Genomic DNA, 14,931 nt, shown 5'->3' with positions numbered 1-14,931 from the left:
CCAGCACGTTCATTCATTCGTTATGAAAGAATTAAGAAACCTGAGAAATGGTCTGAGGTAAATAGGATGAAGTGTAAAAAGGACAAATGCAGATGAAGTTTAATAAGGACAAATTCAGTGTATTCCACTTAGGAAGGAACAGTCAGTTTCACACATACAAAATGGGAAGCAACTGTCTAGGAAGGAGTACTGCGAAAAGAGACCTACGGGTCATAGTGGACCACAAACTAAATATGAGTCAACAATGTGACGCAGTTGCAAAAAAAGCAAACATGATTCTGGGATGCATTAACAGGAGTGTGATGAGCAAGACACGAGAAGTCATTCTTCCACTCTACTCAGCACTGACTAGGCCTCAATCGGAGTAGTGTGTCCAGTTCTGGGCACCACATTTAACAAAACGTGGAGAAAATGGAGACAGTCCAGAGAAGAGCAACAAGAATGATTAAAGGTCTAGAGACCATGAGCTATGAGGGAAGACTGAAAGAAATGGGCTTGTTTAGTTTAGAAAAGAGAAGATTTAGAGGCAACATGATAGAGAGTTACAAGGAGGGAGAAAAATTGTTTTCCTTGGCCTCCGAGCGGAGGACAAGGAAGCAATGGGCTTAAACTGCAGCAAGGGAGGTTTAGGTTGAACATTAGGAAAAACACTGGAATAAATTGCCTAGAGAGGTTGTGGAATCTCCATCACTGGAGATATTTAGGAGGAGGTTAGATAGACAGCTATCAGTGATGGTCTAGACAGTGCTTGGCCCTGCTGTGAGGGCAGGGAACTGGACTCGATGACCTCTCAAGGTCCCTTCCAGTTCTAGAGTTTTATGATTTTATTATTATATTTTCACAGATTTCTGATCTGGAGACGGGGAAGTGCTACCTTTTCCGAGTACGGGCACTGAACAAAGCAGGGATTGGTCCACCTTCCATCCCCTCAGATCCTGTGGTGGTTGAAAGGAAACCAGGTATACACCTCAGGATGAGTGTCTCTCAATGAAAAGACATTAGGGCCAATTACAAAGACTAAGGTGTGGTGGGAAAATAGGGTATTTTATCTACAATGGGTCTTCTGCCCCTGTTATCGTAGGATCTGAGCATTTCACAATTACCAACACGTTTATTTTTCACAGTCTGCTGTAAAATAAGGAAATACTAGATTTCCTATGGGAACACTCAGTGGTTTCTCACACACAAGTCCTTTGTAGGGCACATACGTGAGCAAAGGTCACTCCACCTTAAGGCACGCGGTCTTCCCCCTGGAGCATCCTTCCTTGCTATGGATTATTTAAGTTACTCTTGTGCTATGATAAAAGTTTGCAGTGTGTGTGAGCAAACCCATGAGATCTACAGTGCAGATAGAACCCAGGGAGTATGAGCTGGGGAAGGGTGGTGGGGCACTTTACAAGACTCCCTAAGCCAGCCTCCCTTACTCAGAGGTAGAGTGCAGTATAAGGGACCAGCTGGCTTGCACTTAGTGCCTATTAACACGCTGCACAGTTGGACCACATGCAATGAATAGGGACCCATTTTGAGTTTGTCTGCATGGATCTCCTCCATTCTGCCATATTAAGAGGTTAACTGAGCCCTGGCATAAACCTGTTTTACTTTTATTTCAATGCAGTTACACCAAGGATGAATTTGGCCCTTTGGTTTAGGGGGGAAAATGGTATCACAGCTACCCAAGCCTTCACAGGAAGGGGCTTTGTTATGTCTGTCATGCTGTAATGGTGTTGGTTTTTAACAGGGTACACAAAAGCAGGTATCTCTAAAAATCTTATTAATACTCTAATAGGAACCTACTTTTTAAATGTTTAGTTCCATTTTTATTAAAGCAGTTGTTCGTAACTTGGGATCCATTGACATCTGGGGGTCTGTGAGGGTATTGCAGGGGGTCCATTGGGGGGGAAAAAGGGTAAATAAAAATCATCAGGGAATAAAAGTTTTAAATGAATTGCAAAGTTACAATCAATTAAATGTCTTCCAATATCATTATTAATAGCTCTCTGAAAATCAATGTTGTGGTTCAAAAAAGAATTAAAGAAGCTTATGGTGGACAGGTCGCTCAATAGCTATTAGCCAAGATGATCTGTTACCCAGACCGTGGAGCTGGGTATCTCTAAACCTCCAATGATCAGATGCTGGAATTGGATGATAGCTGATGATCATGCAAAATTTCCCTGTTGTATTCATTCTCCCTGAAGCATCTGGCACTGATTGCTTTCAAAAGACAGGATAGTGGGCTAGGTGGACCACTAGTCTGACTCATTAAGGCCATTCTTATGTTTTTATTCCACAACCTCCCTTGGAAGTCTATTTCAGTGCTCAACTATCACTAGAATTAGAATGGTTTTCCTAATGTTTCCGAAATGTTGTTTCTCGTATGCAGGCACAAATGAAATTGAACTTGGAGTGGACAAAGAAGGCTTCATTTACATGGCTTTTGAAACTCCCGAGATGTGCGACTCTTCTGAGTTCATCTGGTCAAAGGACTATGAAGGACCACCAGATCCTGAGAGAGTCAGAACTGAAGATGAAGGCAACAAGTAAACAGACAATCCATGTTGGGAAAATGAGCTTTGGAAGGTGGGGCAGAGGGCTGTTTATGCATTAACCTGGGGGAAAACTTCAGGACAGATGGAAGCCACAAAAAGCAAAGCTTTCAGCCTACCAACCCAGAGGTTCAACCTCGCCATTAGAGATGGCTGAAGAACCAATATGGACAACATAAGACCCTTCATCGCCCTTCAAACGTTGGATAAACATTTGCACTCACTCCTGAAAATGAACCTAAACTCCCAGTCTTACTCGGAACACCAGACAACACTACTCTTATTGCACTAGGATGAATTCGGACTATTGCTTCTATTTCCCAAGCAAATCAGGACCACCTTCCTGACTTTCAAAGGCAGTGCCCAGGATGTGTGTAGTGCTCAGCAGAGGTGGAAAAAGTACCCAGAAAGTTACTCAAGTAAAAGTGCAGCTGCTTTGGGGTTGGGTGGGGGGAATGTACTTATGTATAAGTTACCCATGAAGTGCGCACACATCACATCTAAATTGTACTCAAGTACCCAGAAGTAAAAGCACTGAGTTTTTACTCAATTAACTTTTTAGGTATTTTTTCCATCTCTGGTGCTCAGTTAGGCCTGGAACATCACAGAAAGGAAGAAGTTGGTTTTTTGCTGCGACTTTAAAACATTTTAGTTGTCCTACCCCCACCGTGGCATTCAAATGACTACTGGCTTGCTCTTCCTGCTTTACAAACTTTGTTGCTTTCTCCTCTCAAAAAGGGTTCTATCTAAAATAGGCCTAATTGTGTTTCTCTCTCTCTCCCCCTTTTTTTTTAAATTAAGATCAAAGCTCATACTGAAAAATGCATCAGAAAAGGATCTGGGGACATACTCAGTGGAGGTCACTGATGTAGATGAGGAGATCTCAGCCAGCCATACTTTAACTCAAGAAGGTAAAAACCATCTTCCAGTGCATTGTAATTTGCTAATTCTAATTAGCTGGGCAAAAGCTCTTCCCAGACCATTAAGGGATGAAGTGGTGCCATGTCACAGCAATAGGAAGGAGACTTCTGATCTGCTAAATTTCCAGATGTGTCTGATTTACTTCTACAGTATGAGAACCGTGCCATGACAAACAACATCAGAAAGGACGTTTTCATAGCCTCAGGTTTAGTCTACACTTAATATGCTACTGTGGCACAGCTATTACTGTACTGAGGAGAGAATCCCTCCTATCAGTGCAGGTAATCCACCTCCACGAGAGGCAGTCACTAGATTGATAGAATTCCTCTGTTGACCTAGTGTTTTAGGTTGGTTTACAACCCTGCTCAGGGCAGGGTGTGGATTTTTCACATATCTGGCCCCTAGAGATAAGTCAACCTAATTTTCTAGTGTAGACTAGTCCTCAGTGTTGGATATTACCACAACATCACAGTCATTTTGGCTTTTCAAAGCTGCTCCTCTAACTGATGCCACTAACATTATATTTAGATGTAATTAAGCACTATTTTCTCAACTCCTTCTAGTGACTTGTTTTGTACCACTTACGGACTACTGGGCCTGGCTAGGGAAGAGTCTTTTACCAAGATAAATTGATTTTTTTGTTTTCAGTTTGGCTTTACTGATCTAAGTCCTGTGCTGCTCTTTGCATTTTCAGAGCTGGACAATTTGCGGAAGATTAGTCATGAAATCAGAAACCCATGTAAGTTGGACTAGTAGCTGCTGGCATGTGGGACCATCACGCGCATGCGCACACACTCTCTTTCCTGGAGACTGTCAGTCAGTCAACTTTTGTGCTCCAGTGACCCTGAGGACTATGCCAGAGGGCGTTTGATCTTGGTAGTTCCATCCAAACCGGACAGGTCAACAGTGGTGGGCTAGACAAAGAGCCATCACTGGTCCTCCAGGGGAAGGTTGAATAATAGGCCAACAACCCAGCCTCATCAGGTTTGGAGACACACAATATAGTAGTCATTCCAGCAAAGAGACAGGGATGGAGGAGTGTTGTCCATGCCCTAAATGACATCAGACATTGTGGGAAGGGGTCAGACATAATGCACAGTAAGGGTGAAACCCTGTCCTCTGGGAAATCAATATGTAAACTCCCACTGACACCAACTTGTTCAGGATTTTATCCTAAATTCCCAACTTAGACCTGCCGCATTCCCTCTCTTTCCAGTGATTGAGCTGATCTCAGGGTGGAACATGGATGTCCTGGAGAAAGGAGAAGTGCGTCTGTGGCTGGAGGTGGAAAAGCTATCACCAGAGGCGGAGCTGCATTTAATCTTCAATGGGAAGGAGCTTTCCAGCACACCGGTGCGTGTGACGCTTCTCAATGCCCAATGTGTGTGTCGCTTCCTCTGACCCGCTGTCACCAGGGCTCAGAGGGGATCTCTGACCCAGAGACTGCCGCTTCCCATCACGTATTTTAACGCTTCCTCTTTTCTGAAGTCTCTGGGTGTGGTTCCCCACCATGCCCCAGAGAAGCCAGCCCCTGCTTCTGGAGTCTGTTTTTAAATCCCAGCCTTAGTTAAAACCACTGATGTAACATCCCTTGGGCATTGTGTGAGAACTGAGCCTCACTCGACCTTGTACCCTTCTTACCCCCAATGCTGACACATTCCCTATGTTCCCTTTATGCAGGGCTGTCCAAGGGGTGTGGCCTGAAGCAATCCCACCCCCTGGTGTTGCAGGCCCCACCCCTTCCCTGCTCCACCCTCACCGGGACCCCCTCCCTAACCAATCTGGCCGGGGATTACCTGAAGACAGCAGCAGCAGGGGGCCACCTCACCCCACCCCGGAGAACAGGCTGGGATGCTGTGGCTGAGTGGAGCAGGCTGCTGATCGTGCTGAGTGGTGGGTGCAGGGGGGCGGGCTAAGGGGAGGGGAGGTGACCCCTTGCTGCTGCCGCCGCTGCTTACACCCTGCCTTAGGTAATCCTCTCCCTCCCATCTGTGGGACTGGGCCGGCCGGCATGGGCCTGGGCCGGCCACCCTACCACGTCCCATGGATGGGACAGGTCTGTCCTTATGCTAAGAAGGGAGGTGGGAGGTCTGATGCAGAAGATGCTACAGGCAAGAAGCAAAGCCACTGCTGCCAGCCTTTCTCCCTGAACCGTGGCATTGTCCAGGGGCAACCGCCAACCATCTCAAGTTCACTTTACAGGATGATAAGTGAGCTGGGTTCACTAAAGAATCCATTCCCCATACGTAATTTAGCTCTAGTGTGAGCATGTGCTAAGAAACAGCCTTTGCCAGTTAGATGGTGTGGGGAGGGGGGAGTTAATGCTGCCCCTTCTGTCTTACCCCATAAGCCTTGCTGGTTTCCATGCCCTTCTTTGAACTGACTGTCTATAAATCGTCTCACTTTTAAGAGCAGATGCACGCAACCCATTTTCATATTGAAGATACTGAAAATAGCATTGCATCAGGTGTTGCAACGTGCTCCTACATTGTTGCACATTTAAATTAACCCCTTTTTGGCTCTCCATCCCAGAACCTAATGCTGTGTAGTTTAAAAGCTATTTATTCTGGAGGATTGGGGACTTCTGAATGAAGAAAAGGCTTAGGAAACCATTCACCTGTGGCTCAAATGCAGTCTAACAATGACACAATAACAAGGTTAGGGATGTTTTGTCACAGGCAAAGCCAGAAGCCTTTCCTGGCCTTTGCTGCCATGTGTTTTCCAGAGACAAAGTATCTAGTAAAATTTTTGAGGTTTTTCCTACACAGTCATTATCTTGGCCGTCTGATTTATGCAGTGCATGTCAAGCTCTTTGTAATCATAATATTTAGCTTGCAGCCAAAATGTTGGCTACCACTAATGATGACAGCTAATATTTTAAAACAGATGATGGATGTCATGGTGTCTGTATATAAATATTCATAGTATATTAATGACAGCAGGGTGGATGTACTATCCTCACCGCTATCCTGAGGTGTGATTTCTTGTAGCACATGGCTGCTGCTTTCAAGAGCATTATTTCATTACATAAAAATCCAGGGGATCACCCAGAATCCTGGCAGACTGGTTTAATATGCAGCAAGGGAGAAGCTACTGTACCCTCGTTACAGTGGAAACCAGGTAGGCTGTGTTCTCTGCAGCAACACCCTGCCACTTGCCAGTTCCCTGCCCAGAGGTGCAAACCAGTGTACAGACTTCTTAATAGAAAACAAAATTCATTTCAGAGTCAAATCCTGGACTATGATTTCACTGGAGTAAGGGACAGGAAAGGGTTTGTTGGCCCTATTATAGACCTCGGTGCGTCTGCACTGCAAAAAAAATGGAAGATTCTCAATGTGGATTAAAAAGCAATGAAGAAATGGAAACATGACTTCTGACTTGGGTTAGCAACTCAGGTTCTACCCCGGCCCCCTTGCAGGGTTTCACTTGGGCTGCTACCCTGAGTTAAGAATCAAGTTGCCCTGTCTTCACTGATATTCTTACCCAAGTTGGCTAACCTAAGAATACACCTTTTCTCAGCAGTGCAGACATACCACAGGTAGCAGTGGGAAATACACCTTGGTGACTTTACGGGTGCAGAACAAAGCTAGGATCTGTAGCTCCAGCCAAGATCTACATTGCAGAAAGCATGAGATTAGAATTTGGTGCTGGAATAATTTCTGTTCTATTTACCACCAGTACTTTGTTTTCCCTAGACACACAAAATCAACTTTGACAGAGCAAGTGGCCTGATAGAACTAATAATCCTGGACTTCTGTGATGATGACAAGGGGACATACACAGCCCAGCTGCGAGATGGAAAAGCTAAAAACCAGTTCACTCTTTCGCTCATTGATGACAGTAAGTAGCGATACAGGGCTTACTTAGCTCAACACCTGCTGAACTCCGTGGAAGTTTTTCTACAGATTGAACCTTTCTAGTCTGGCGTCCCTGAGACCTGACCAATGCTGAATGAGAGAATTTTCCAACCCATGGGAGGTCAATATTGTCTAGAAGCATTAGCAACACTTCCCCTGCTGACTGGGCTCTTAGAAGACATTTAGAGGAAAATTACAGCTAAATAACAGCACAGAACACTGAGAGCCAGGAATGGTGGCTGTAAACAAACTCTTTGGGAGGATGGGAAACTTGGCCACACCCATGAGAAGTAGTTACCAGGCTAACAAAAATCATGCCAGATTATTTATCTTACTGAATGAGAGAGTTCCAGATTGGAGGGGTTCAACCTGTACTGTCTTTGGTTGGTTTTGAATCAGACCCCTTTACAGTGAGTGCCAGCTAAAGCCATGGTGTCCATTAGGAATTTCAGGTTTGTCACAGCCCACCCACACCTGGAGAGCCAGCCGCCGCCTCCCCTCCTGCCAGGCACGCATGCACGCTCACACACGCAACTGCTGACAACTCACCAGAGCCGCTGCCACTCTGGAACCCTGGGGTCATGCAAGCTGAGCTGAGCCCTGCAGCTGGAGATGCACCAGGCCCCACGGCTGGAGACGCACCAGGTGCGCTGGGCCAGAACTGCCACCACTGCTACCATGTGCTTGTCCCACCAACTGGTGGGGCATGTGCATAGGGCAGGCAGAGGGCGCTCCATTTTGCCACACTGCAGTGTCCCATTTGTCACATGTGGCAAACCAAAGCGTATCGGACACCGCGGAGCTAAAGGCTGCAAATAGTTTCCACTGCTGTGTTGTCAGTAGCGACTGAAGGTATCATGTAGTGGATTTATTCAGTGGCTAGAAAACGGTCTTCCTGTAGAAACTGACTGACTGGTTCTTTCACACACATCCAAGCTTTTGGTTTTACATCTGGAACCCTAGATAATCATCTTCAGCCCCGCTAGAACATCACAGCTATGGCTCTGTGTCAATATACGTTGTTCTTTATTTGTTGTATACACACAACTCCTTCACAGCAAACTATCTAGTGACACACACAGTCTGATGGTGTGTACTGTGCTTTTTAGGTGTTTTATCTTACAGCATCAGCCTGAAAATTCAAGATGCTAACAGCTAAATCTGAGTTGAGTGAAATAAAGAAACTACCGTGAGTAGAGAACGTCCATGTGACAAAGAGAGCAGAGCTCTGTAAGGTCAACAGATATGCCCACATATGCTAGTGTACAGCGATGTTTTTGTCTCTTTTTATGAACAGAAAGTTGCAGTCGAAATTCTCCCTTAAGTACTACTGTGGCCTGTGATACTTCTCACTGTAAAAAGTTTAGCAATTGCTTTTAATCTAACTGAATTGTCTCTAGAAGACTCAATCCGTATTCCTAATACTTCTGCCTTGAAAAATTGCCGGTTCAAGGACTTAAGCCTTTATTCTTTGCATACCCCCAAAAACCTCTTATTTAAATCAATGGGAATTTTCAGGGCCTAAAGATCAGCCCTTAAAAGCAAATGCACTGCATTTCCTCCAAAATAGGTATTACTTCCTGAGCTGCCCAGCAGCATGAAAGGCTAATGGAACTGACCTTGTCAAGGATTCTGTACGAAACAGATTTTAACTGAGGCAAGAGAGATGACTTGAAGAGATACCATATTGTGTATGAGTTTTAGAGTAACATATTTCCTGGTTAGGGGTCAATACCATCTTACGCAGAGAGGGTTCGAATAGTCGTTTCAGTGCCTGTTTGTTTGACCCCAATCTCTCAATGTTTGTTCTTTCAGGTTTTGATAAACTTGAGGCAGAGGCCACCGCTAAGCGGAGAGACTGGAGGAAGAGACAGGGTAAGTGAACCTTCAGGTCACTGACTCTGCCAGGACTGGTGAACAGTCAGTGAAGGTGAAACACGGATATTTTATGGAGTGTCCAAAGAATAAGCTAGAGCCTTTGGTTTTGGGTGACTGTTTTCTGGCTGTTAAAAATCCAAACCAAGTGTGATTTGTTTTAACAGCTGAAGGCATGTGAACGGCTGTCTCTGGGAAAGAGCCCCTGCATCAACGAGCAAATGTCCAGTGCAGAGAGGGCTCAAATCCAATGTTCCCTCATCTTCTCCCTCCATATGCAGATTTTTTTCCATCCATGTGTGGAATAATTTTTTATGTGCACTAAGCCACGTGCATGTGCACCCAGAGCTGTTCTGTCCACAGGACAAGGTGGGAAAGCCACCCTTGGCTCCACGCTTACGGAGGCCCCGTGGCAGCTGCCACAGCCATAGAGGATTACCTGGAGCTGGGGCTGAGCCATTAATGGGGGCCAAGGGTTGGGTGTGATGGCTGCAGCAGCAGCAGGGGGTTGCCCCACCCCTCCCTGGCCCCCGCATCACCACACAGGTAGTGGGAACATGGCAGCCTGTTCTGCTCCACTGCCCTCCTGGCCCAGTGAGTCCCACTTCTCTGCAGAGGGCCACGAGAGTGGCGGGGCTGAGCAGGCTGCCACTCCCATCGCCCATGTGGTAAGTGGGGTGGGGGAAGCAACACCCTCCTCCTGCTGCAGCTGCTGCTGCATGCAACTCCCAGCCCCAGGTAATCCCCCAGCCCTGTTGGTGGGTGAAAGTGTGAGGGAGTGGGGCAGGGCCTGCAGCACCGGAGGTGGGGGTTGCCCCAGATCCCACCCCACCTTGGGATGACCCCATGTGCACCAGCAGTAGAAACAAAAAACCTCGCTGCAGGCGCTCTGCTAATCAGCTGGGTGGCACCTGTCTCTCTCCTGAGCCAGAGCCCAAGCGCTCAGCTTACAGGGAACTCTGCTTCAGGCCCATCTCTATCCCCTGCTGGCAAATGTGTTCATTGTCAATAGGAGCGCGTCTATCCCCGGTCTCCCTCCCCTACCTTGTGGCTGATACACAAATGATGATTAATGATCAGGAATAAGTGTGAGTATCTGACTGGTAGATTCCAAGGCCAGAGAGAACTTTGTGAACATCTGGTCTGCATAGCACAAGCCATAGAACTTCCCCCAGACGATTCCTGCAGCAGGTCTTCTAGACAAATACCTGGTCTTGCTTTCACATTTGTCAGGGATGGAGAGTCTGCCACCCGCCTTGCTAAATTTGTTCCAGTAGCTCAGCGCTCTGCACCTGGTGTACTGCTTAGTGTTCCATGGTGCCACCCACCGCCCTGCGACCACGCCAGCCGCACGGCTTGGTGGGAAAAGCACCTGGCAGCAGCGGTGGCAGTGGCTCTGGGGGGTCACAGGCATCGAGTTAGAGTGGGGGGCAGGGCTGGGGATGCCTGCCTCTGGCGGGGGGCAGGGTAGATAGGGTTAGAGAGGAGAGCTGGGGGTGCCAGGTTCTGGAATGGGGAGAGGGAGTGGGTTAGAGCAGGGGGTTGGGGGTGCCTGGCTCTAGGGGAGGGGGAACGGAAGGAGGGTGGGTTATATATATTGGATGTGCTGTGAAAGTAACGAGGGCTGAAGTGTGCCACAAGGTGATGAAGTTGCTGAGCGCTGATCTAATGGTTAGAGTGGACAGAAGGGCTGAGAGCCAAGACTCCTGGGTTCTATCCCCCGCACAGGGAGGGATGCTAGGAGCCAGGACTCCTGCATTTTGTCCCCTGCCCCTGGGATGAGGGTGGGTGTCTAGTCTAGTGGTTAGTGTGGAGGTAGGCTGGCAGCCAGCACTCCTGGATTCTGTCCCAGCCCTGGGAGGGGGTGGTAGTCTAGCCTAGTGGTTAGAGCACGGAGCCAGGACTCCTGGGTTCTGTCCCCATCCCAGGAGGAAGGTGGGAGTCTAGCCTAGTGGTAAGAGAAGGCAGCTCTGCTACTCATGGGCTCTATCCAAGGCAGGGGTCTAGTGGAGGGAGGCTGGGAATCAGGACTTCTGGGTTCTACTCTCCCCCCAGAGAGGAGGGTGGGAGTGTAGTGGTTAGAGTGGCGGGCTGGAGCCAGGAGCCTCTGGGGGAGGAGATGAAATTATATATATTGGGTGTGCTGTGAAATTATAACGAGTGCTGAAGCGTGCCACAAGGTGATAAAGGTTGCTGAGCACTGCAATAATTAATTGCTCTCGCCATTAAAAATTTACACCTTATTTCCAGTCTCAACTTGCCTACTAGCTTCAGCTTCCAGATATTGAACCATTAGACCTTCTCTGCTACATCTAAGAGTCCATTATTAAATATTTGCTTCCAAACTAGATACCCATTGACTGTAAGCAATTCACCCCCCTAGCTGCCTCTTTGTTAAGAAAAATAGATTTGAGCTCTGTACCATTCACCAGGTAAGGCAGGTTTTCAAGTCCCTTACTCATTGTCTTGGCTCTCCTCTGAACTCACTCCAGTTTATCAGCATCCTTGAACTGTGGTTACCAGACCCAGATTAAAAGTAGATAGATCAGTTTGCTTTTTAATTGGGCTCACAGGTAGTTCATGTCAGCCAAGCAGATGGGAAAAGATGCACATTGACCTGGCACACAACCTAGACATTAAATTAAAGGAGTAATTGACATTCTATGAAAAGGCCTGTTGGTCACTGTAAGAACTGCTGCCTGCGGGAACTTTTTAAAATTATGCCTTTGACATTATGCAGATAAAATGAATGTTCCATACTAGAAGCTTTACCTGGCATGGCTCAGGTCCTTAACTCAAACTTAAATCATTGGTCTGGGGCGGGGCTGAGAATGAGGGATTCAGCGTGCAGGCTGCCTCAGGGAGAGAGGACTACCCCAGCCCTCTCTCACTGCAGCAGCTTCGGGGCAAGTGAGACATGCTGGGACCCATCCATGACCGCTGCAGCTACAGCAGGCACAGCTGGGGGACAGACAGAGACAGACAAACTCTGAAATAAATAGTAGATAGCTGTCCCTTTCTCCACCCCATCCCTGGTTATAACTGTCCCAGTCCCCATCTGAGGCTCCTGTACAGAGACTGGGAGTGGTTGGCCAATTACAAAAGCAGTTTCTCTGCTCTTGATGTTCACAACTCCACATGAACTGCTGATAATGGGCCACATCCTCCCTGACTGAACAGACTTTGTCAACTCTGTCTCCCCCCTTGACTGAGACTCCCTCTGTTAATCCTCCTCTGAACCCCGCCCCATGCGTCCGATGAAGCGGGTCTTTGCTCACGAAAGCTTATGCTCCAAAATATCTGTTAGTTTACAAGGTGCCACAGGACTTCTTGTTGTTTTTGAAGATACAGGCTAACTCCGCTACCCCTTTGATTCTTGGACCAGGGAAGGCTTAACACAAAGATAGCAATGCTGGGGTTCACCACTAGATGAAGCCATTGCATGGGCTAATTTTAAAAGCAGACCCACAAGAAAGAAGAGCAGGACTTGGATTGGTTGTTTTGATTTGGTTTTTGCTTGTAGGTCCTCATTTTATAGAGAATTTGCAATGGAAGGTTACCGAGGATTGTGAAGTTCTGCTGACTTGCAAGGTACATATTACTATACAGTTGTTACCGTGTATAGTAGCATCCTTTTATTGTCAACATCAGTGTGCATTTTAAGGCTACTGCATAAATAATCCCAGTTCTAATCGACTGCTAAGATGTAAGGTCCTGGCAGTAAATTCTAACCATCCTGGGAAACGAGAGGGAAAGTTTCATTTAATACAGAGGGAATCCCCTATCACAGCTGAAGTCTCAGATTTAGAAAGACAGCCTTGCCTTCAGAAAGGTCAGTGTTCTGATTGCTAAAAATTTACTTTGAACAGGCAACAAACCTGAAGAAGGACACCAACTTTAAATGGTTCTTGGATAAAACTACACGTTTAGATGGTCTGTCTGATCTGCAGACTGGGGCTGGAACTCTTCGGATTAAAAAGGTGAAAAATACAATGCAAATCAGGAGTGTTAAGCTTAGAAAAAGCACATGGCATCTTTTCAGAGGGATAAGGCAAGAACGCTGTGTTTATTGAGAATACAGCACTATCATATTATATGCATATAATGTACTTAGTTTTCTCTCTCTGTCACTCACTCACACACACACACACACACACAGAGAGAGAGAGAGAGAGAGAGAGAGTCCTGTGTTGTTTATAGTTACCCAAAGTTGATCACTCTAATCCCTTGGCCACATGGAGTTGAGAGATAGATAGATAGAGCCAGGTTCTGTTGATCCAGATCAATGCTCCAATCTTGACAAGACAAGAACGACCCAACCCTGTAGTGGTGTGCACATCTTTTATATGCTTTAGTCCATAGTTGTGGTTCTGTCTCACTGCCCCAGACACTGAGTCACCAGTCAATGGCAGATGAGTTTGATCCTTTCGCAAGGCCCAGGTTTCTGTGTGACTCATCACCTGCAGATGGGACAATCTTCCTCTTCAGGTGGGTCATTACTGCAGAATCCACTTCCCATTGTTCATCAGCTACCAGGTCTTTGTTGTCCAGACAGGCGGGCTCCAGAGGGTAACTCTCTACACATCCACATCCCCACTTCCAGGTGCATCTCTCACACACCCATTCTCACAGAGATAGTACCAGGTTTACAGGCTAATACAAAAGTAAAATGGAGTCTTAGATACAATATGGAATCCTGTACAAAGTGTCTTATGAATATAAAATAACCGATATGTAGGATAATACAAAGGTACAAGTAATATAAAATAACAAATCTGAACAGTAATATAAAAGTCTGTGGCCAATTAAAAAGATACAGGGTGATACAAAGATACATACTAATACAAATTTTTCACTGAAAGATACATTACTATACAGGAGCTCTGGTGATAACACTTCAACATGCAATACACTTGGATAGGTATTATTAGGATATGTTTATAAAAGCATGTATTTTTTGTTTCTGGCAACAGTTTCTGGTACAGTGTGTCAGGTACGTTTTAACTACAGGAGAAAGCATGAGACAAAAACTACAGGTGGAAGATAGACATTCAAATTAGAAATAAGGCACATAGTTTTAACAGAGTGATTAACCATTGGAACAAATTACCAGGCAAAGTGGTGGATTCTCTCTCTTGAAGTCTTCAGATCAAGCCTGGATGCCTTTCTGCAAGATGGGCTCAATAAAAGACTCTCTCGGAATTAAATTATATCATAGACTCCTAGGACTGGAAGAGACTTCAGGAGGTCACTGAGTCCAGCCCCCTGCCCAAAGCTGGACAAACTCTTAACTAAATCATCCCAGCCAGGACTTTGGCAAACCAGGAGTTAAAAACCTCTAGGGATGGAGATTCCACCACCTCTCTAGGTAACACATCCCAGTGCTTCACCTCCCTCCTAGTGAAATAGTTTTTTCCCTAAATATCCAACCTCTCTCATTGTAACTTGAGATCTTTGCTCCTTGTCTGTCATCTGTCACCCCTGAGAACAGCCTCTCTCCATCCTCTCTGGAGCTCCCCTTCAGGAAGTTGAAGGCTGCAATCAAATCACCCCTTACTCTTCTCTTCTACAAATTAAATAAGCCCAAATCCCTCAACCTCTCCTTGTAGTTCATATACTCCAGCCCCCGATCATGTGGCCTGTGATTTTTTTTTTTTTTCAGGAGCTCACTGTAGGTGATGTAATGGTCCCTTTTGTCTTTAAAAAATGAATCCTTGATCCCCAGAGCATCAAAA

General features: G+C 46.2%; 1 protein-coding gene across 3 annotated transcripts in view; it reads left to right on the top strand.

Moving 5' to 3' along the window:
• The window catches only part of MYOM3 (myomesin 3), a 66,154-nt gene that overhangs the window by 38,907 nt on the left and 12,316 nt on the right, over nucleotides 1-14,931 (top strand). For all 3 annotated transcript variants that reach the window (XM_074976436.1, XM_074976435.1, XM_074976437.1), the window contains 9 exons: nucleotides 845-959; nucleotides 2,381-2,537; nucleotides 3,345-3,454; nucleotides 4,159-4,203; nucleotides 4,681-4,817; nucleotides 7,160-7,304; nucleotides 9,137-9,196; nucleotides 12,720-12,787; nucleotides 13,066-13,176. In XM_074976436.1, coding sequence (XP_074832537.1) covers nucleotides 845-959; nucleotides 2,381-2,537; nucleotides 3,345-3,454; nucleotides 4,159-4,203; nucleotides 4,681-4,817; nucleotides 7,160-7,304; nucleotides 9,137-9,196; nucleotides 12,720-12,787; nucleotides 13,066-13,176 — 948 coding nt within the window. The remainder of the gene's footprint in view (nucleotides 1-844; nucleotides 960-2,380; nucleotides 2,538-3,344; nucleotides 3,455-4,158; nucleotides 4,204-4,680; nucleotides 4,818-7,159; nucleotides 7,305-9,136; nucleotides 9,197-12,719; nucleotides 12,788-13,065; nucleotides 13,177-14,931) is intronic.

The sequence above is a fragment of the Carettochelys insculpta genome, chromosome 24 (genome assembly GCF_033958435.1).
Source record: "Carettochelys insculpta isolate YL-2023 chromosome 24, ASM3395843v1, whole genome shotgun sequence".
In the NCBI taxonomy this organism is placed as follows: domain Eukaryota; kingdom Metazoa; phylum Chordata; order Testudines; family Carettochelyidae; genus Carettochelys; species Carettochelys insculpta.
The sequence above is the reverse complement of the archived record's forward strand: the minus strand, read 5'-3'. Positions and strand labels throughout refer to the sequence as shown.